General features: G+C 43.2%; 1 protein-coding gene and 1 long non-coding RNA gene across 3 annotated transcripts in view; both read left to right on the forward strand.

Moving 5' to 3' along the window:
- Positions 1-21,849, forward strand: part of spega (striated muscle enriched protein kinase a) — a 44,583-nt gene that overhangs the window by 4,285 nt on the left and 18,449 nt on the right. The window contains exons 3-8 of the mRNA XM_061032205.1: positions 13,107-13,205; positions 16,231-16,381; positions 17,552-18,406; positions 18,589-19,043; positions 19,170-19,316; positions 19,773-19,955. Of these exons, the coding sequence (XP_060888188.1) occupies positions 13,107-13,205; positions 16,231-16,381; positions 17,552-18,406; positions 18,589-19,043; positions 19,170-19,316; positions 19,773-19,955 (1,890 nt within the window). The remainder of the gene's footprint in view (positions 1-13,106; positions 13,206-16,230; positions 16,382-17,551; positions 18,407-18,588; positions 19,044-19,169; positions 19,317-19,772; positions 19,956-21,849) is intronic.
- LOC132959303 (uncharacterized) lies at positions 7,396-11,841 on the forward strand. 2 transcript variants are annotated; one of them, XR_009666964.1, is made up of 3 exons: positions 7,396-8,511; positions 10,629-10,671; positions 11,543-11,841. It is a non-coding gene; the product is annotated as an uncharacterized LOC132959303 (long non-coding RNA). The 2 variants fall into 2 exon arrangements; XR_009666963.1 differs by lacking the exon at positions 11,543-11,841 and adding an exon at positions 11,235-11,433.

Raw genomic sequence — 21,849 nt, forward strand, 5'->3', positions numbered from 1 at the left:
GACTTGGATTTTACTGCTTGGAGACTTGGCTGCTTCAGACTTGACCTAAATGCAAGAACATCCAAGGTGGATGTTGAGACATAACAAAACCCTTACACAACACTAACCTTATAATGCTACATTGATAATGCTACATTAAATGGTAGAGATATTAAAAAGAGACTTTTCAGAGGAAACTAGTCACATAGTCATGTGTCGTTGTCTGTATTTCTATAACAGTTTAGGTCAATAACAGACAGGTGAACCACAGCAACATAAACATGTGTTTTAACCAATATGTCCTGGTTTCTTTCCATTTTCAGTGTTCCTCTCTCTCTCTCTCTCTCTCTCTCTCTCTCCCGCTCTCCCTGTGGTTATTTATGGCGTGGTATGTGTCGTGCAGGCCAGAGGGCTCGTGCTCTACTGATGTGTGGATGCCACTGGCCCCCTTCTCCGATTGCACCGGCAGACATCACAGATAATTATAGCATCACGGCGGTCAAGACGCGGCGCTGTCACACTCAATCACAGTCAGCGTGATGAAAGAGTCGCGGGGAGGGGGGGGCGAGCGGGGGGCGGGCAGGCGGGCTGTGAATGTGTGTTTGTGTTGGTGCACGTCGGTGTGTGTTCTCTCACGTGTGCGGGGTTGGTTTTAATGGCTTTTCTGGCTGCTTTTGAGCATCACTCGGTGAGTCAGACCGACAGCCAGGTCTGCCACTTTAAGAGTTCACCTCGAAGAGTTGAGACCAACCAGAAAGCAGCTGTGTCACAAGTCTAGACCGCTTTACTGACGTCACACTGTGGCGTATGGCTTTGATTAACATACTGTCAGGATATAAAGGCCGGAGAAGCAGTTTTGACGGAGGCTCTGACAAAGTGGCACATCGCTCACCTGTGGTATTTTAAGCTGCTTTTATAATAGATGATTGTTGTATGGTGACGCAGGAGCAATGAAAGCCTGACTTCACTTGCTGTTAGTCATGAAATAACATTCTGAAATGTCTTTGTTGCACCTGTAAGAGAACGGTTTCCAACCTGGGGATGTGGACCCAAGAAAGACTCGAAAGATAAATCTGAGGGTATTTAACACAATTGAAGGGAACACAGAGAAGTCCAAAATATATTTCTGCTGTAGTATTTTCAGACACCCGTAGATACATGTGTCCCGTGGTGATTTTATTTCACGTCTTACAAGCCGAAAGAGGACAAAGACACAGCTCTAAGGCGAGCAAATCATTTCATATTGTGTGCGTGTATAAAATGTGATGATGTGCAGAAAGTTTAGAAGGCTAAGGAAGGAGGGGTGAGAGAAAGAGGTCAAGTGTTGGAGAAGGGAGTCGTCAGGTGAACTTTGTGGAGACTGTGGGTTTGGAGTGAGGAGGAGGCTCAGTGTAGGGGAACGGACGGTGGTTCTGCGTCACTGAAGGCCATTTTAAACCACAGACAGCACCTGGAGGAGGAGATAAGAGAAGTACGCAGAGAATCCAAAATAGGGTTGGTTGACGGGAGTGATGACGGGAGAAGCGGTTGGGAGGGAGGGAAGAAGGGATGAGGTAGTAATGTAAATGGGCGACGGAACGGAGCGATTACGCAGCAAAATCTGCACGATTAGTGCCACGCTAGAACAAGCAGTGTCTTTGTTATGGCTCGCAGGTTTTCACTTGAGTCTCGAGCCAGATTTTGTGTGGCTCCAAAAGAGCAGTGTGCATTTTAAAGGCCCCAGCACTGAGGGAGATTGTTTTTCATGTAGGCACAGATCCAATCTGTAACACAAACAGTGTGATTTTTGTAGATTTTCGGTTTCTGGGTCACGGCAAACTGTCTTCTCTGTTGCACCAGTCTATGGAAGCTCTTCAAGCTGCACAGTCAACGTGACTTTGTCAACGTTGTCAAAGATGTCCGGTGAGTCATCATCGCTCTGAGTTGGAGGACTTGTAAGACAATTTAGCGGCATAGATTTAACTCAAATGCAAAGCCACAGTACCGACTTTTTATCCCCAGAAGGGGAAAAACAAGCAAAACACACGTTGACTTATTGTGATCTATATCGCATGTTCAGTACCCTGTATGTCATTCTTATGCTCTTGTTTTTTTAGAATGTAATGCAGGTTCAGCCTCCCTCCAGAGCCAAAAATAATACTACAAAATACATTGTCTGAAAACTCCTGAAAAAGCTAAGAAACCAACCGTTTTTCAACTTCAAGTATACACTTTAAAGAATGTAAAACTGAACATTACAGACAGCCCACTCTCAAGCTGATTTTGTCTTTATACCGAAATGAATGAAATGGGAAGCCACCAGGGCCCCACATTGCTTTTTCATACAGCTGTTATAGTATGAAATGCATTTTTAGAGACGTCTTTTTGATAGCAGCATGGAGCGCTGTATGAACTGCAGAAGGTGTGAAAGAAGCAGAGCACATCCAGGCTGCGGTCAGCATTTGATATTCATGAAACAATCTTGGCCCACATTGATGTATAATCACATTCATATTTAGGTAACGGTGAATCTCAAACACCCAGAGCATCCATGTGCAGCCTTGTTTTCATGTCCATTATTCACACCATCTTCAGCTCGGTATTTATCTCATCCAAGGCTATACAGCGTTCTTTTCACCTCCAGCTCCAAGGTTTATGAGCACTGTCTGTCTGAAATAGACCCACCTCGCTCCTACTGGTGTCCCTGTAGCTGTCTCATTGTTCCATAATGCATGTCCAGTCGTAGCATATCATTAATTCTGTATTACAACATGTCTGCCTCGTTCTTGAGTTTCAAAACTCCCTGTAGCCCCAGAGCAGAGTGACCCGCAGAGGACAGCTAAGGTTGTTGTGCAGCATGTGTTTAATCTCCTGCTATAACTGGGGGGGGGGCAGGCTCTGTGAAAGGGGGTGCAGAGGGAAAGTACAGTACAACTGAAGGGGTTGTACTACGCAGGTCTGGAAATAGAGTGCAGAAGTTGACAGGGAGGATTGGGGGAAGACATTGAGAGGGAAAGGAAGACAGACATGGGTTGAGAAAAAGTTTGAAGGTCCAGCGGACTTCTTCGAGTGACCATCTTTGCTTGACCCATTCAATATTTGATGCTGCAGAGGAACGCCATTTTAAAGCATTCATATTAAAAGGTGGAAATGGAAGGAGAAGGCCTGCTGGAGTCGCCTTGTTTTTAAGTGGTTTCTTTCGATGGAGAGGACTTGAGTTTTTGTGGGAAAGAAGAAGAAGCAGCGATCTGTTAGGTTTCCAAAAGACGAGATGTATCGGAAGGAGCTGCTCGATGCTCGCAGAGCTTTGAGGGGTGTCAGGGAAGGCGTGAGTGGGCCGAGAAGCAAGAAGCAGAGAGGTGAGTGGGAGCTGCTATCGGTCCTTTTGAAAAGCATACACTGGTTTGTCGAGAATTCTCAAAGCAAGAGAAGGACGACAGTGTTGCAGGGAATTATTAAATGCAGAGTCAACTGAGTGGAACAGCTGTAATGGAAATGAAAACAAGGTGATTCTCATGAGGCATCCATTGTGGCTGCTTAATTGGATTCATTTGGTCTCCTGTAGGCTTTGCCCTGTTCTAAGCCCCTGCTATACCCATGGATAATGCTTTTGACTGCAGGCTTTGCTTTAAAGTACAGTCATGTCGTTTGTATGGAATTGGTCGACAGTAAACACACATTTTCTCCCCTTTTCTTTAAAATTTAAATCACAATTTAAAGTACTGAAAAATGGTAATACCATCATTGGCCTATAGTTACTAGCAAAGGCTGCCCTGAAACCAGTAAATCAACACATTTTTTTTTTTTGCAGAAAAAGTGTCTTTTATGGACCATAAGTGGCATGGCGTGCCTGCTCTAACAAATTCTTATCGACCCAGCCCTCTTGTTTGGATTGGGACCCCGCTTACATCGGCATTCTTGCGCAGAGATAATCTACAGCCGCTTGATGATTTCACATTCTCTACATGTTACGTTCAAGTGGATTAACCATACAATACAATTCATTAGGTCGTCTATTCTCACGAGGCAGCTGAGGCAATATGTGAGGGTCAACCCAGTGCTGTTTCCCTGCTGTTTGGTCTGGCAAAGTCTGTGTTTGTGTTCCATCCTCGCTGGTACACGGTCATTCACAGGAACCCTCAGGGATTCGCTCAGGATTAGGTGGTAGGATCGGGTTGCAGTGTGACTGTCAACATTGGCCACTGTTATTTGGGATTTCCAAACCAGCTCGCCCTGCGAACGGAATCGACATACCAGCAGTCACATTTATCTCAGAAGGGTGGCGAAGTCCGGGCCTGCGTTTCAGTCTTTTCAGATGAAAGGCGGCCAAATGAGACTCCAACGTGGAGCGAAACATTTCCATGCAGTCCTTCGGGTTTTCTTCACTCTTCTCTCTTTGCTGTTCGTTGAACTCTGACGTCCAAAGCAGATCAATGACAATACCGGCACTGATCAAAGACAGCACCTGAGTGTGGGAAAATCTGTGACCCGATGATAATTAGAACCAAGATGTTTGGTTCAAAAATAGATTTTATTGGTCGTATAACCTAGATGATGTCGAGCTTATGGTGCAGTGGTATTTTCCTACTAAGAAATTGGTGCAACATAGCTTAAAATGTTGTTTGGCTACTACTTTGTACTGGGTACGTTGATACATAACTCTTGCCTGCACATGAGTATTACAGTTCAGTTTTGAAGGGTAGTATTGTTACAGAAGACCAGCTTTGAGTGTGAAGTACACCTACATGATAAGAAGGCTCTGGTTTGATATGACAAGACTTGTTCTGCTCTGAGAAGCAGATACAGTGTGATCACAGTGTGATGTAACAGCGGCTGAATCTGTACTCTGTAGCGGGGAGATTATGCCCGACTCGCTGCTGATAAAGCCGTACGCCTGGAAGGCATCCATCAGGGCTGCTCCACGGGAAGAAGCGTCTGTCACAAAATCAATGGGTTTCCAAGAAGTCCGCTTCTTCCCTTGTTGTTTTAAGCTAATTAGCTTCAAGCTGCACCTGTCCAAACTCTCTTTAAACACTCATTCTGTGTCTTACAGTAGATCCCCCCCCCCCATGTGTGTTTCCAAAGTCCACTCCTGATAAACAGAGTGTCTTTACAGTAAGAGGACAATAGGGCCCCAAATGTCAAATAAAAGCAGATTCAAAGGAAGACAAATGACATGCACAAAGAAAATCTAATCAGCTCACTTTAATGGCTGATATAAAGCCGTGTCCTTTTGGCTCCTAGCGAGCGTATAAAAAAAACAACAGCCTCATGAGAGATATTTCCAAGCAGCATGAAATGGACCTGGATGATGGTCCTGGAATCTTGTGTTATGATGAGCTTATTGATCCAGGGGGGCGTTCGTACTGTTACTTGGGGGTGTATCCCGTATCACGCATAAAGCATTGGTATTGATCGCTGCACTCTCTGCCGCACCGAGTGCCTCTCACTGGTGATGGATGGAGGAGGAGTGCGAGGCGGGCGAGGGAGAAGAGAGAGGGAGGTTTGTGTAAAAAAAAAAAAAAAAAAAAACAACAACAAAAACAATGCAAACAGCAGATCAACATTTCCCAAATGGAAAAGGGTGTTTGTGAAGTTTACTTCTCGTATGATTAATAGCACTTGTAGCTGTGTGATTGAATAAATGAGCGAAGAGGACAGAAAACTCCTGATTCATGGCAGGAGTAAATCGCACATATTGATTCTGTGTTTACAAGGCCATAAACATTAACATGCTTGACTTAACGACGCTAAAAAAGCACATTGTTCAGCGATGTGAGTCGGCAGCCGAGAGTGGGAAAGCTGTGCTGAAATGTAAGACCCATTCTGGGTGGTTTGCTGGAGAGCGACGTCTGCCTGTAATTATTCTCTGATTCACTTGGTGGAGGTGCTGAGGGGAGCACAGATGTGTCTGAAAGGACAATTAACGTGCGTCAGAGTGCGTGTTCTCCACAGAGGGGGAGGTGGAGAGATGGTGGTCTGGTTTTTTTATTTGTCACGTTTGCTTGACAAATGAGACATTTGTGGAGGAGCGTGTTCCAGAATCTCCTCCTAATCATCTATTGTTTTCATTTTCATACACCTATAGGAAAAGATAATCGTGTGGTGCCAAGATTATAACTAGACAAAATATGTAAAGTAGAAGCAAAACTTTACATTGTAATGAGTTGAAATGTTTCAATTTCCTTTATGAATGGCAAACATCTTTTAAAACTCCTGTGAGGACCTGTCAGTTTGTGTCAATTAAAGCGCCCCAGGCATCCAAAATAACCGTTCAGAAAAGATCAATCTCACTGCTTATTGTCTCGTTCGTAGGTTATATTAATTGCATGTGTTTCTTAACCAGTAGAAATGCTCTCACGGGAGCTTTAAATGACCCTTGTCACTGCGCTTATCAGATAATTTATGTGTCTTTCAGCTCGTTGTTTTGGTTTTACAGCCTGCAGCTTCTCCCTTTCCCTCTCTCTCATTAACCTCATTGCTGTTTTCAATGTTGTTGTTTTTTTTTTAACTCGAGATTTCACGACTGTACAGTCACTGCCCAATATGTGATGCCATACAGACAGAGTGAGTGACTAGCTTGTCGCCACTGTAGCGCGTTTAGCATGTGAAGAGCCGACCTTCCCTGTCTGGAGTAGATAACGACTTGACAAAACTTTTGGCATCGCGCATTTTAATGCAGTATAAAAGTGTCGACGATGTGACGCAATTATCAACACAGCTCATGTACACCCAACACTCTGCAGGTGCCATGATTTTCATTCTAAATGCATGTTGCTATTATGGTTTTCTTCTATACCCAATGGGCCTTATTTGCATAGAAATGAGCCAATTTTATGCCAGATGTATGCACATTACCCGATTTATTGGTGCAAACAGAGCTGGAGACCCGTTGCTTTTTGTCTGGCAGCGCAGTTATGCTTCATTTGTAGGTGCTGAGAAAGATGCTTGTTGTACTAAGATTGGAAATCAACAGATATTTTGTAATACTCAAAAGGAAAGAACACAAACACTACAAATATTTCTTCATAATTAAACTGTATGAACAAACATATCACTGTGCATGCTTACAGTTTCTTTCAGTTAGGAGACTTGCAGCAATCAACATCTGGATTGAAATCACAAAATCTATTTGTGGTAAACCTTGTGTGCCGTTATTTAAATGCATTCCTACATTTTGTTCTTGGTAGGTTAGTTGAAGTTGTATCTCGGTCGAAAAAAAAAAATGTAAGCGCTTGCCTTTTCAGAGCGGCATTCTCACTCGTAAAACAATCATCTCTGCATTTAGGTTGTGACAGCTACAACTAGCGTTTTCATTTTTCTTATTATTTGACTGTTTTCTTTCTGCATTCTGAGATCATGAGGTTGCCACTGCTGTCTTCGTGCCCCTGAAATAATAAGTCCCATGCATCACGCTGTAATCCAGTGGGGGGGATGTGTTTGCTCTTGGAGTCTGAGTCGCCCTCTGTGCTCGAGGCGGTGCTCACCTTGACCCTATCACTGGTTAAAGCTAACAGACATGGAATAGAGATAAATAATGGATGGCCTATGGGCTCAACTGGGGGCTGTTTGCTTTCACTGGAGAGGGTAACAAATGCATCAAGAGAATAGAGTGAGAGGAACGTTATTTTGAGGAGCATTTTTTCAATTTAAACGGATATTTTTCAATCACCCTACCCCCCCCCCCCCCCCCCTGAAGTGGAGTGAGTGATTTCACCCTCTTTATCATATCATCTGTTCTTCTTCATCTCGCTTTCTCTTTCAGTTTCTCCTCCGCTTTGCCTCCTCCCTCGTGAATAATTTCCCCACCAACCTCTCGCCTCCGCTCTGTGCTCTTTGTCTCTCTCTCTCTCTCTCTCTCCCTCCCTCTTTCTTCTCTCTCTTTCTCCTTCTTTCTTCCCCTCAATCTTTCTCCTTGTCACTCTCGTTTTTTTACTCCTGCATCTCAAGAGAGGAAGGCAACATGCTCTTTTAAAGCCGGTTGTTTTCTTTCTCATCTTTCTCCGTTTCTCTCCTTCCTCTCCTCCTCCTATTCTCCGCTCGCATCCCTGCAATCAAGACCAACACGCCCCTTCTGCTCAGACTTCCAACCCCCACCTCCGCTTGTGCTCTGAGTGCGCTCTCGATCGGGGCAGAACGGCTACAGAGGTGGCAGGGGGGGGGGGAGTCAGACAAAACCAGATGAGAATTGCCCCTCTAAAGGCGGCGTCGACGTCAGAGAGGGACGCTGTTCACATCAGCGGATGCGCGCTCAGACACAAAGACACCTGGCTCCTGCTTATTTGCATCCTCTCGCGCTCCCTCTTCCTCCTCGTCTTGCTCCCAGCTCGGAGAGTAAACACACCCACCCACACACAAAAAAAAAAGAAGAGGCAGCTGAATCCCGTACTGAATTTTGATCCTTCTGAAATTGTCGTCTTGTTGAAGCCACACCCTGAGCTCATTTTTGTGGGGATGTTTTTGTGAGTTTATGCCACAGGTAATCTTGCACACTTGACAGGAAGCACTTCTTACAGAGAGATGAAGAAAATCTGGTCCAAGAAGAGATTTCAGGTGAGTTTGCTACTTTTCTGATTTGCAATAAAAATGCATTTATTGATGATGTTTGAAGCGATGTGCATGTTTTCTTTATTCATAGATTTGATTTTGAATTTGATGCCACACCCTTCATCTTACAATAAGATGTGAATATGTTGGATTTGAACAGATAACAGTGGTAAAATAAGTATTTAGGGATATTTTGAAGGCAGTAAATGAACCTGAACGTTAAGTTCTGTTGGGAAATAGTGAAGTAGCAAGAGGGAAGATGGGAGAGGGGATGCTTGTTAGTAATGAATTTTGGCGACAAAATTGCGGATAAATCAGGTCAACATAACGAAGAAAGTCAGCTCAGGACACTATAGTTGCCAGGCGGAAAAAACACCTTTTTGCAATTATACAAACAATGCAATAAACGGTTGCTAAGAGACACAAAAAAATCACAATAATACACTTTTATACCAATTAAAGGCAAACAATTCTGCTGTGCTGTTGTGTTGAGTCGTCAAATCTGAAGTCATTCTTTGTGGGGAAAAATGGAGGAGCAGATGGAAAGTGTGTCAGTAGGCTACACTCCATGGAGACAGGAGAATCAGGGCAGCCAGGCACAAGGGCTACGAAGTGAGCAGAGAACAGCATCAAGCTGATTTCTAATGGTGGCTTTTAGCTTTTCTGAATTCTGCACAAATCCTAAATCCTTCAGTCTTGTTTTTTTTGCTTTAAGCAGCAGAATAACACTGTAAGGATTTGGATTATACGCATAGAATATTTTTGAAGTTACTGCCAAATGCAGCCATTTCAAAGGATGCCATTTGTGGCTGGCTCCTGCTGATATGATTGCCTCGAGGCCACAACAATGGAGATCATGACAGCGATGGAAGCTTCTAGTGGAGACTGACAAACAGCAGTTACCACCAGGCAACAGTTAATCAAACTGCCTGACAAAAAAAAAAAAACCTTAACCAATGAGGAGTGCGCAGCAGAACGCGGGGGGGAAACGAGTGTGAAATGAGTCATTTTACTTCGCACTTCGGCTACTTTTTAATGCTTTTTTTTTTCCCATCGGCTGCAAAGCTGTGAGTCATTCTGAGGAGCTCTCCCTGGTGCTGATTGACAGACTGTCCAAGAAAGCAGTTTTACCAACTGCTTTATCAGCACTGACACCAACTCAAACATAGCCTTTTTGTCAGATAGTTTCTTTTCTTTTGAAGAGAAACTATGCCCTGACATTCAGCCGTATGATTACTGGCTCCCTGTGGAATCTGAACTCTGAAACCAACACATCATGCTTTTTTTTTTTTCTCCAACGCCTGGAAACATTTTTCTGAGCACAGTGTTAGAAATAAAACTAGCTTACTTCAAACGAACCAAATGTCTTGAGTTAGGTGCTGTTAGTCGACATTTAAAGACCACCTTGGATTGGAAAGCATGCTTTGACCCATTTTTCAAACATATTTTTGAACAAATTTGCACAAATGCAAGCTTTGATTTGCAGCATGACTTTATTTCCCAACTGAATCATTGTGCCAAATTGCACTCAAAACAAAAGCAATACCTTTGCATAAGAATGTAAAAACATTAAATGTGTCACTGTTAACATTTGGAAATGTAAGCTATGAGAGCTCCTGGGTGAGACTTAAAAAGCTTTCAAACATCTCATGGCAAAGTGGTTTAATCTTCAAAGGACCACTTACCAGCTATAGTGGAGTTTTCTATGTTAAATCTGTGAGGAAATGGAGGAAGCAGAGGCAGCTCAGGTTAGCAGTTAGGACTAGGAAGGAAGCTTAAAAAGAAGTGGATCTATGAGTTGGGATTATGATGTCATATTTAATATTATAATGTCTGGGAAGGATACTTAAAAGATTTATCCCTGGATGCCCTAATGTGTTGAATGTGTCTTGCCACTGGAGTTCGCTTTCATGCAACCTTCAGGATTTATTCTTACAAAAAGGGACTATCTAAGCCAAACGTCCACAGATTCCAGCGCAAATCTCATGTCACTGTTCTCACTCTCTGTGACAGTTAAAGACGTGACAGTACATTTGCAGTTTGCCCTCTTGTGTTTTGTATGAAAACAAAATCTCTGGCTGTCTTCACTGTTAAATAATGCACTTTCCTCTCTCTTGTTTCAGAGAACTGGGCACTCCACACGGACATTTGGCAGATTAACCCATGGTGTGTTGTCAGTATGAGCTCCCCCCCCCCATTCTCCTCTCTTCTATTTGTTCTATTTCTGTTACGATCTAATGTAGCTTAGCTGTACTGTCAGCTCTGTGTTTATTTTGTCGTCTGTGTACAGCATGCGCGTCTGTTTGATGTATCCCTTTAGTAACTCTTGTATTTATGAAAGTATTGCTTTCTACATGTTTTTTACTGCTTGCTGCTTACAAAAAGAGTGGGTTTTTATTGTTGTACATCCACCCCCACAGAGCAATATTTTATAATCAGGCTGTTGCATAAAATCAAGAGTGAATAATGTCTGGCCCTGGATGGCTTATGGTGTAATATTTGGCAATATTTGTGCAATCTATGTGCCAAAACAATTCACGTCAACTCAATTTGAAGCTATCCACTGAAATATACCCCCTTATATTAACACTACCGAGTTAATTTCTCTGCATAGAGCGCACAACATTGATCTAAATTCGATTCAGACGGGTGGATCTACATCCCCACACCCAGGAAAAATCACATGCAATGAGTTAATGGTGATTGTTCATTGGCTTTCTTATCATTAGGCAGATCTTCTGGCATTATCTAATCAGGATCTGACTTGATGTGAGGCGCAATGAGGCACAACCTGTTTTGTGGTTGTCTTAGTCCTCCTCCTCCTCCTCCTCCTCCTCCTCCTCCTCCTCTTCCTCCTCCTTCTCGAGCTCTCTCTAACCAGTAAACATATCCGTCAGCCACCCAGCAGCCTGGCTGACGATTTTTAGACTCTTAATGGGTACGAAGAGGATTGGTCGTGTGGGTGAGAGGGATGCTGGTTTCCATAGTAACGGTGCTCTCCCGTCTGCCCTCTCTTGCTGCCACTATGGAAGCGAAGTTTTCCGCTCCTGCCGAAAGCAAAGCTATGGTAAAACCTGCCTGTCTTGATTCATCTTTTTCTTTACGTTCCCCTCCCTGACTTCATCTGTTCATCCTGCTGATGTAACGTGATCGTGCTCTCAAAGGTGTTTATTTCCATCTGTAGTTTCTGTTTCAGCCTCTGTTCCCTTTTCCTTTTTCATCATCGTCCTCTCAATCTGTTATATTTCATTTGTCTGCACTGCAACCAGCACCCCATGTATTTATGTTTTCTTTCTGTTTTGAAATGTTTCACATTAAATTATGATCAGAATCAAATGAATTTCATCTTATGAGTTGTTTTTTTTTTTTGTTGGTATTTTCTTCATCTTCTGAGTTTGGTGTCATTTTCAGTAATTACCCGTGTACCAGGTATTTTCCCAAATGTTTGCCACCCTCGTCACTGCTGCACAGAAATATCACTACATGTTTCACTCACTCTGATATTTTTTTACTTTCTTTTTAGAGCAACCAGGTCAAGTTTTTAACATGCATGTAACCATTCGTTGTACAGTACCAGGGTCGACTTAAAGCTACTTTTTAACAAAGACTTTATAATCTAAATACAATAACAAATACATCATCCTTGGGTTTCTGACCAGGCGCTATGAAGCCTGACGATAGCTTAGTGATATTTTAAATGCCTAACTTTCGATCAATCTAGTAACAGACAAAGAAGCTGAGTTGAGGCTGGCAAACCGCTACTGTCAGTTATCTCACCTACGCCCGTAATTATAGGAATGTATGAATAACTCTTAGGCTCAATAAAATCAAAAGAGATGCATTCTTTTTTTAAATCACCCCCATATAAGAAACAAGCTATTGATATCAAATTAGTTTTAAGCCTTAAGTGGACACTTGGGGAGCTGCAGTTATTTGCACTTCTTAGCATCAGAGCTTGTGGCGTGCTTTTCACATGCAGTCTCTTTTTCTAAATGTTAACCAGCGTTCGCTTTTATTTTTGGCATTATGAAGGTCGAATAGGTCAGTGGTAATTCAACTTTGATTTAGCCTTTTGTTCAAGTGGGTTTTTTATTTTCCGTTACCGTAAAACTAAATTGGATTGTAAGTGAGCTGAGGTGAAGAGATGCTTTGCTTTTGAAGTGTGTGAGTAATGATTTTAGCAGCTCACATATTTGTAGAGTTTTAAACCACATACCATTGAACGAAAAAGGGTCATTGCTATGAGTCTAAACAAAGAAACCATGCTCACCCTGCTGCCTTGTTACCAAAGTCAAACATACCCTTACTCAAGGAAAGAACATTTATTCCCCCCCCCCTCCTCTCATGCATCAGCCGTGTCTTTTTTTAAGCCACAGCTGGCTTCATGTCACGCTTGAGCTTCAACCCATTTATTTCACTCTGGGGACTCTCCGTGGCTCCTTTCAAGGACCCATCACACTCTGGGGCGCTAAGCAAATGTGAAATGTCAGTTTCACCCCGACTCTGGTGTTGTTTTTGGCATCAAATTGTCCTTCCTGAATTCTCTCCTCTCCTTCCTCTATCTGAACTCACCTATGTGTTTTTATACCTGTTTGTTTCAGACTCTGAGAACACAGAGGATGAGACCACAGAACCTCAGATGGAAACCAAAGAAGGGCTCGGGAGGCACCAGGACAAGGCCGGAAGGAGAGGACACCCAGGTATTTTAATCTTAAATCCTGCTGAAGTTAACGCACTACCAAGATTGGCTCGTCTTTGTAAATGTAATGCATATTTTTTATAGCTTCAGACACTTCCAAATGATTGTACAGAAAGAGAAAAGCAGTATGCACACATTCAGCATGTTTTTATGAGGCGAGAGTTGGTATGATTTACTGCGGCACCACTATCGTGTCTGCCAAAAACACACTCGTACAATATTATGATTCAATGCCGATTGATAGATTTAATGGACGCTTGTTACCAGCTTGGCCCAAGTCGTGCGTTGGATAGAATCCGATATGGCAGGATGCATTAATCCATCCTGGTGTGATGCAACAGAGTGACACACTGGCCTAGTTTCCAGCAGAGAACCTGTCTCAGGTCTGATTCTCACTGCGGAGCTCCACAGGGAACGTACAGCCTCAAAAACCGGGGCTGTTTCTGCTCCGTATTTGAAACTGAAATTAATAATAATTCCACCTTGTGTTGTGTACTTGAGCTTTGCCAGATTAAATAGAGTGGTGGTGATTAGCTGAGTAAGAGCTACATTAGATTCAGGGGATGGCGGTGAAGATTTGTTGATGAGTTTCTATGAGCTGGAACGATCAGCTGATTCCACTGACTTCAGAGAAATGCAACTGACTCGCTACTTTTACTCAGTTTAGCATCCTTCGTTAAATGATTTATTTTCTGCAGAGTGGCTTGTGCCATTTTGAAATTTCACAGTTAATTCAAGTTCAATTAAATGCTTGAAAAATCATTCAGATATGTCCATTTTTGACAGCTTTCCAAAAAATCTTTGACAACTTGTTTTCCAAAACTTCAATATTTATAATTAATGATATAAGGAAGACGGAAGCAGAGACTTTTACACTCTTACTTACAAGTGTAAGTTGGGTAGTTTTGCTTGATAAACAACTAAATTGCTTACCCCATTGAGGCTCTCTTGGTGTATTAATGGTATTTTTTACTGGACTAAAGGCAGGTTTGATGAAGTCAAAAGACTGCATGATGGGAGCAATTTTGGATTCACACACTCATGATCTCCAAACTCCAAGTTGTCTCAAATGTAGGACGAGGCATCAGACAATAATAACCGTAATAAGCTCTTTCCTGTCAGCACTGCAAATATAAAAGGATTCCTGAGTGAGTATTTACTCATTTGTTAAAGTGTTGTTGTCGTCACAGGTCCCGCATGCCCTCACACCCGGTCTTAACCAGGCTACAGGATGTCTGAATATAGACCAGAAATATTGACACCCTTCTCCTCCGGCACCAAGAAGATGTTTTATATTCTTCCCTCGCTCATACGTGGTGTTTGCTCTTTCTACACTTTTCGTGTTGGCGGGCCTCATCACATCCCTCTGGAGACGCGCAACAAAGGAATAGAGAGCGAATATTAAATAAGGGAGGGATGAGGTGATACATCATTTGTTCCTTTCAAGGAGCAGATTCTGGATGCCTCTGCTGCATGCAAACACTACGCTGCCTTGTTGAACCACAAACACGATCATTTGTCTTCCTAAATTGAGGCATTTCTGCAGGAGATTTGGTTTTGTGTCACTCCATGTGGACCTTGTGTGCATCCAGTCGAAACACAAGACAAGATTCATTTTCTTTATTTGGTTCAAAACAGCAGCAAAGGCCTGATCTGCCTTCAGGTAGAAATGCTGCAAAACCACCTCGTATGGAAATAAAAACAGACCTTTAAAGCTCACGAGTACAAGGCTGATACGGTTTGTTTTCTGGTTGTGCGGCTGAGTCAGTATCGTCCACGATTGCGGCAGGAGCCTGTCGTTTTATATCCCTGACACCATCCCCGCTTCAAGGTTTCTGTCGTTAACGGGAAGATGCTGACTGCTCTTTCTTTTCGCTGCCTAAAGCATTCCTGTCTCCGTTGCTCATCACTAAAATGTCAATCATTACCTGATTTGCGACGGGGGAGGATCTCTTTAAGTGGTGCACGCTCCACAACGTAGCCATTCCCCTTTCTCTTTCATTTCCTGTCTTCAAGGAATCAATAGACTCTTTATCCAACGGGCCGTTTTTTTTATGCTTAATGTTGTTCCATTTTCTACCAGCTCAGGGTTCCTGCTCTTATTCTAGTTCATGGAGTGATCCTTGAAAAAAGACAGGTTTTGAATAAAAGCCTTGAGTAAACCCGTTTCTTTTATGCATGTTATGCTTTAAAATATCTATCACTTGATATTCAGTTGATTAAAGTTTGTCATTGAACAAAAATGGATTCCAAAGTAAATTTCATGATATCATGATCCATCTCTTTATAATAAATCAAAAAGAACCTCTTTGATCATTCAAATGAAAGTGCACCAAGTTCGTCTCTCCTGACCCATCCCGCTCTCTTAAAGACGTTATGTGACATTCTACAAAGTCAAGTCCCAAGACTGGTCAAAAATGTTTTATTTATAAGGCGCTGAATCATAACAAAAATCATCCCATGACACAATGAAAGCATGAATTCTGGGGATCAGGGCTGTCTGAGTATCTAAAGCCTCATAATTCTACTTAATCTTTGCCAAGGAACTCCATTAATGTAAGCAGTCTACATGACTTGCTCCTATATTACCATAAACACACAGAAACTATAGTCCATTAAGAGTCAATCCCACCTACAGTGTCCTGCTGTAAATACTCACTAGGACTAAAAGTGTGTGTCTACCAAAGTCTGCCGTGAGCAAAAGAGAGAAAGCACACATTGTCAACGTTTTGGTACCAAAACATTGACAATGTGGGGCATTATCCAATATGTGGTGCCAATAACTTTTTTTATCTTATTTTTGTTAGCTTGGCATTGAAACAGGTATCGATATAGTTTAGCTTTAACTAGAATCAAATAAAAATGTAAAAATCTGGTATCCTAACAACCCTTTATATTGCTGGGGGACAAATTTGTGGTTTTGGTCTTTTTATTGCATTTTTTCCGAATGAGGTTGGCATCAGGCTTTTCTGATAAAAGCAAAAAGCCTCTCTAACATCTCTCTAATGTCTCTTTTCTTTGTCCAGGTGAGGGAGGAGGGATGATGGACTATAACCCCGATGCTCCTGATCGCAGAGCCACCCTCCCCGGAGGCTATGATCCTGTGGTGGAGCGGGAGCTCCGCACTCTGGGTTCCCGTCCTCCAGGGTCCCACTTCGACCCCGCAAACCCATCCAGGCAAGCCCTTGGTGGGGCTCCCGCTGAGGGGGGGGCCCCTGTGCGTCACCTTGGAGTGGAACCACTGATCCGAGCATCTCACGCTAACCTGGCCCGGCCTGTTCAGGGCTCAGAGGAAAGTGTTTCTGTAGGCAGCGACTACTATGGGAGCATGTTCAGCCTCTACAGAGGGAGAACATTTTCCATGCCATTATAGCACATGGCTTCTTATTTGAAGGATTCCACTAAAAAGACATGGCCACAAACTCAAATTGCAAAGAATACTGATACATAAGACAAGACATTTTATCATACATAGACCCAACTTGCAAAAATTTGACTCCTTTTGTTATACGTTACCAAACGTGTTCATTTTTCTTAACTTTGTTTTATTAGTTCCAAAATGTTATTTTGAAGTCGCACTTTCCTTTGACTCTGTGTTTTGTTTTTTTGCTGTGAGCGTGGTTGGTTTCAATCTAACACTGATGACAAGTCTTACAAAATATTATCGTTAATGTTTCTTACAGCCATTAGAGAGAACATGATGGTACAATCAGCTTATATATATACATATATATATATTATTCAGCACTTCTGAAAACTGTGATAACTCTTTTTAGCCACCGCATGTTTTGTTGAGAAGCCGTGCACTTTTGGATTAACACCTTTATCTTTATAAGTTTGCTGTGGCATGCATGGGTTGCAGGCTTGGATCCAATGCTAATGTTAGCATGAATGCTCACACACATTTTTGAACATGTGATTCACAGGTTGTTTTTAGGCATGATGTTTTTGTATTTGCAGTTAGAGCAGGGGTATTTCTTCTGAGGTTTTGTAAGATCTCCTGTTGTGAATCTGCTTTTTTTTGTTGCTGCACAGGCCAATAATTTCCGATTCTTACTTTTTTTTAGAGTGTCTTCCACTTCACCACAGTTAGATTGAGTTCTTTTGAGAATCTTTAATGTGGGAAACATTATTTTACTTCTATTCCTTTTTTTACTGTTACGTTTTACGCTGTCTGATCTCTGAAAACGAGAAACAAAGAGCACAGACAAATCACAAAGATCTCACTGGAAATACAAGATAAAATGACACAAATGGAGCTTGATCTGCTTCTTTATAACTCCTCCAATGCCTACAGCAACTGCACTACAGCTCTAACTTCACACCTCCCAATCCTCACCCCTCTAGGAAACAAACTTCTACAAAATCCTCCCATCATGCTTCTCTGTCTTCTGACCAGCCAACTCCCAGCACACACAAAAACAGCAGCAGTACCCCAAACCAAGACCTGCACAAAGCAAAACCTTCTGATCCTCAATCTTCTAAAACAGACCAAGCATCAAGTGTGAACAGTGTTGTCATGACACCAAAAATGGCTCGAGCAGCACCCAAAATCTTCGACAAAGTCCTTGCTTTTGAGGAGCGAAGGGCTAGCGTAGATCTGCCAGGGGGAGTATCAGGATCAGGCCTTGGAAGAGCAAGTTCTTTTGACTCAGACGACAGCGGAAAGAAAACAGGAGGCCTCAGCAAAGAGGAGGGTCGACTCCTGCAGGGGGTCGCCCAGAAGCGAGCGGCATTCAAGCAACGGGCCTCGTCTTTAGAGGACAAGACTAGCTACTCCCAGAGGGTCCAGAGCTACCAGAGCAAGTTCGCAGAGGAGCTGCAGAGGATCAAGAAACTGGTGGGGAAACCAAGCTTGAAGAAGGCGTATTCCACTGAGCAGCTGTCCCAGAAAGAGAGGCTGACCACAGGGAAGCTGGAGCCTATTCCCCCGCAAGTGGTGCAAAAGCTGGAGGCCCGGGAGCGTGCCCTGGGGGACACCAAAGACGGGGAACTGCAGAATTCCCAACAGGCCAAAGGCAAAGATTTAGGAAATCAAAGCATCCAGCCTGAAAAGGAGAAGATGACACAGCCAAATCTACCAGTGAATATCTCATCACGAGGAAGCACAGGGAAAATCTCTGTTACCATGGAGACTGCACCAGATAACCACCAGTTACCAGGGAAACCATTGCCAACAGCTAAAAGGACAAGCATCACCAGGTTTGGCGATTATCTAAACTACAGATTTTTTCTCTGTTTCTCAAATCATTTGTGAATGTTGTCTCGTGATTTAGTTTCTTGTCAACAAATCTTGACTCAGAATTTAAGTAATTCTACACTACTTGAATATTTATACAACACTTGTCAGTGTTACATAACAGTTTTCTTGTCTTGGCACACAGGGAAACTCTACAAAGATCTCCGGCAGCTGACAAAGACGCACTTGTTGCAACGTCTCATAAATCCTCATCCCCCATTAGAGATCTGGGGACTGGACCAAAGCGGGAAGCCAAGTTGGACGACAAATCAGACCACAGGTCGCCAAGCCCGAGTGGGAAGAGAGCGTCTCCATTAACTGTGAGGCAACCAGTGTCCCAGTATCCACCTAAGCCACCCCGACTCACCCCTTCGCCCACTCCTTCCATCAGCCCGCTCATGAAAAGGAGGAAGGCGGAGGTGGGGCGGACGTCTCCGGCCTTGAAAATGAACATCCCCACGATCCTGGTGGAGGATGAGCCCATGGAAACAGAGTGCGTCCCAGAAAGGAGCAGCGAGGGAAGAAGGACCAGGAGAAAGGAGGGGAGAGTCCACAAGAACAAGGAAGGACGATCGGTTCAACCAAGGAGTCCAGAGGAAGGTAGGAAAGACTTCATGATGACTGTTAAGAACTGAAATTAGGCCAAAAGAACCAGTTGCATGAAAAGACTAACGTTGGATCCAACTCTTAACGGCTAAACGATTTAGTTCCCCTTAATTGCTACAGGAGGATCATCTGACGACTCCTACCTGTCTGCTGATGAAGAGTCCGCTGAGGCCCCAAGGTTTGAGAGGCCTCTTCAGGACACCAAGGCAATCAGCGGTGCAGAGGTCACGCTGAGGTGCATCATCACAGGGAGCCCGCCCCCTACAGGTATGACTGAGAACTTTCCTATATATAGTTTCGTGTGTCTGTTTATGTCTTAATATTTTAAATAAATATATTTTGGAAGCATTTTGTGGATTTTATTAAGTTGATGTATGTCCTTAAACTTATTTTTCTTTTGAATGAGAAATAGATTTTAAGAACTTACACCACACTAATAAACCCTCAAACCTTTGCTTATTTAATCTTTGTTGTGTTTGCTTGCTCTTGCTCTTTTGCTCTCTTATTGTTTACTGAAAAAAGAAAACATCTAAGTGTCCCTTTACAGAACATTGTTTATGAGAGGAAATAAAATCCAGTTAAAAATCTGTATCTCTTCCGGCTGTTGTTCAGCTTTATTCAGTACACATCTTCGTCAGGTGGCTTGTGCTATATCAGTGTTTCAGTGGGAGGTGTTATTCATTTCATTGTTTGTGTGAACATGTTTATTCTCTGCCTCCTCAGTGACATGGAGGAAGAACAGCGTGGAGATACGGAGCGATGCCTTCCATGTGGTGAAGTCTGAGGTCGAGCGGCACAGTCTGCTGATAAAACACATGAGGCCGAACAACGCCGGGTCGTACTGCGTCTCAGCTGTCAACCCAGCGGGCAGAGCGTCCTGCAGCGCCACCATCTACATCCAGTCAGGTGAGACGAGGCCAGAGATGGAAAGATAATCTGACACATGAAGGGATCTGCTGTTTGATTTGTTGTTACAGTGGCACATTTCGGAGCATGTAACATAAATATAAATGAAGACATGAAAAATGATGCTGTCCTCGAACATGTTGACTCGCATGCTTTAATCCACTGCCAGCCCTCCTCCGCCTGACATTCTCTCTTAACGACTACAAAGGCCTGCTGGAGCTCAGCATCCCGACTGTGGCTCCTCGCAGCGATAGTAACCATGGCAACCCATTAATTCTTAAAGGCACTGAGCTCCCCCTCGGTGCCGATTGGAAAACGCAGAGCTGCCCCGTCACATAAAGGTCCCCCGAGTCTTAAAGGCAGCCGTGGCATTCAGAATCAGGAGTAAACAGAATAAATTTTCTTTTTGGAAAAGATTCCTGATGAGAATGTGTCTGAGGTGGACGTGTGTTCACACTGTACCGCATGTGTGAGTGTGTGTGTGTGAAAGCTTGAACCATTGTCAGAGTGTTGATTCAGCCCACGTTAACGCATCCTGCACTTCTTCAGTTTTGTCAACAAATGTGAGCGTACACTCGGCCACCGGCTCAGCAGCAGCTCAGGGCCTGTGTTGCCATATTAGGCCAGTGGAGTCTAACTTGCAGGAGTATTTTTAGCCGCCCTCTTGTTCTCTCGGGTAATTGCAGTCTGCTTTATGTCCCCCCCCCCCCCCCCCGTGTGAGATTACTGCCCCAATCATAGAGTTCTTCATCTCTGTAGTTTTTCACACTGCAGAGTTTGGAGTTGTCAAAATGCGGTGGGAGATTGTGTGAGTCACTGTAGCTGGTTGAGCTGGAAACAGTGGAGATTTTTGGCACTGTGAGCCAAAAAGTGAGGGCGAGAGTGATTGAATAGCTACAAAGGAAGGCGAAACTCAATATGGTGAAGATTAGCATTGTTGTTTTGTCGGTTTTTTTTTATACATTTGACAATAAAATGATCCTCTGTGGAGGCTGCTTTAAAACCAATCCCTCAACATTGTTACGAGAAATACATTAAAAAAAAATGGTTTTATAGGCACTTTCTCTATTGTTTGAAAATGTATGGGAATATGAGCGTGACAGTGACGGGGAGCAGAGGATGGGGCTGAAAGGGAAGGTTAGCTGGCTCAGACTGTGCAGCAGTTGTGTAAGAGTTGGCAGGTTTGCGTAAATACTCCGGGGAGTTATCCCCTGGAGCACAGACGCAGCTCAGAGATGTGACTCTAGGTAAGTTATTTTTCCATTTTAATGCCAGTGCAGTGATATTTCAACAGAATACCTTTTGTGCTTATACGCTTAATAATCCTGCATAAATAGTTTGTGTGTGAGGAGGATGTCTTTAAAATCGAAATGTTTTAATCTATGAGTCAATTCTTGCATGTTTACTGAGGTTATTTTCGTCTTTTTGAGCGTTTTTCCACCTGCAGATTTCAGGAAATGATCTTTTTCCTCCTGTTTTAGACCGTTCAGTTAGTTTAAGAGAAGCACTTTTATCTCTACACCCTGCTGCTGGTCTCTCTCCAAAGGATGACAAGTCTTTATTCAGTTCCTCTGATGGATATAATTCGTTTTCAGTTGTCACAGTGTTATCTCCTCATAGCAGAGTTTGAGGTCGAACAGAGAAAGAGAGAATAAAAAAGGCAAAAAAAAGAGAGAAAGAGGAGCCTAAAGAGAGGTAGTGTGGTGTGTCGGCGTTTTATATTTCTCCATCCAGAGGTGAATTCATTCTGACTTTACTGCCAGGAGTCGAGACGCAGCGTCTGCTCTGGAACTCCACGGGAATAAGCAAGTGATTGGGTCAGGGATTAAGGGATTAATTCATTATCTGTGACTTCAGAGAGGTCCCCACTCCCTACCCTGAGAGTGTGTGTGTG

The sequence above is a fragment of the Labrus mixtus genome, chromosome 24 (genome assembly GCF_963584025.1).
Source record: "Labrus mixtus chromosome 24, fLabMix1.1, whole genome shotgun sequence".
Lineage (NCBI taxonomy): Eukaryota > Metazoa > Chordata > Actinopteri > Labriformes > Labridae > Labrus > Labrus mixtus.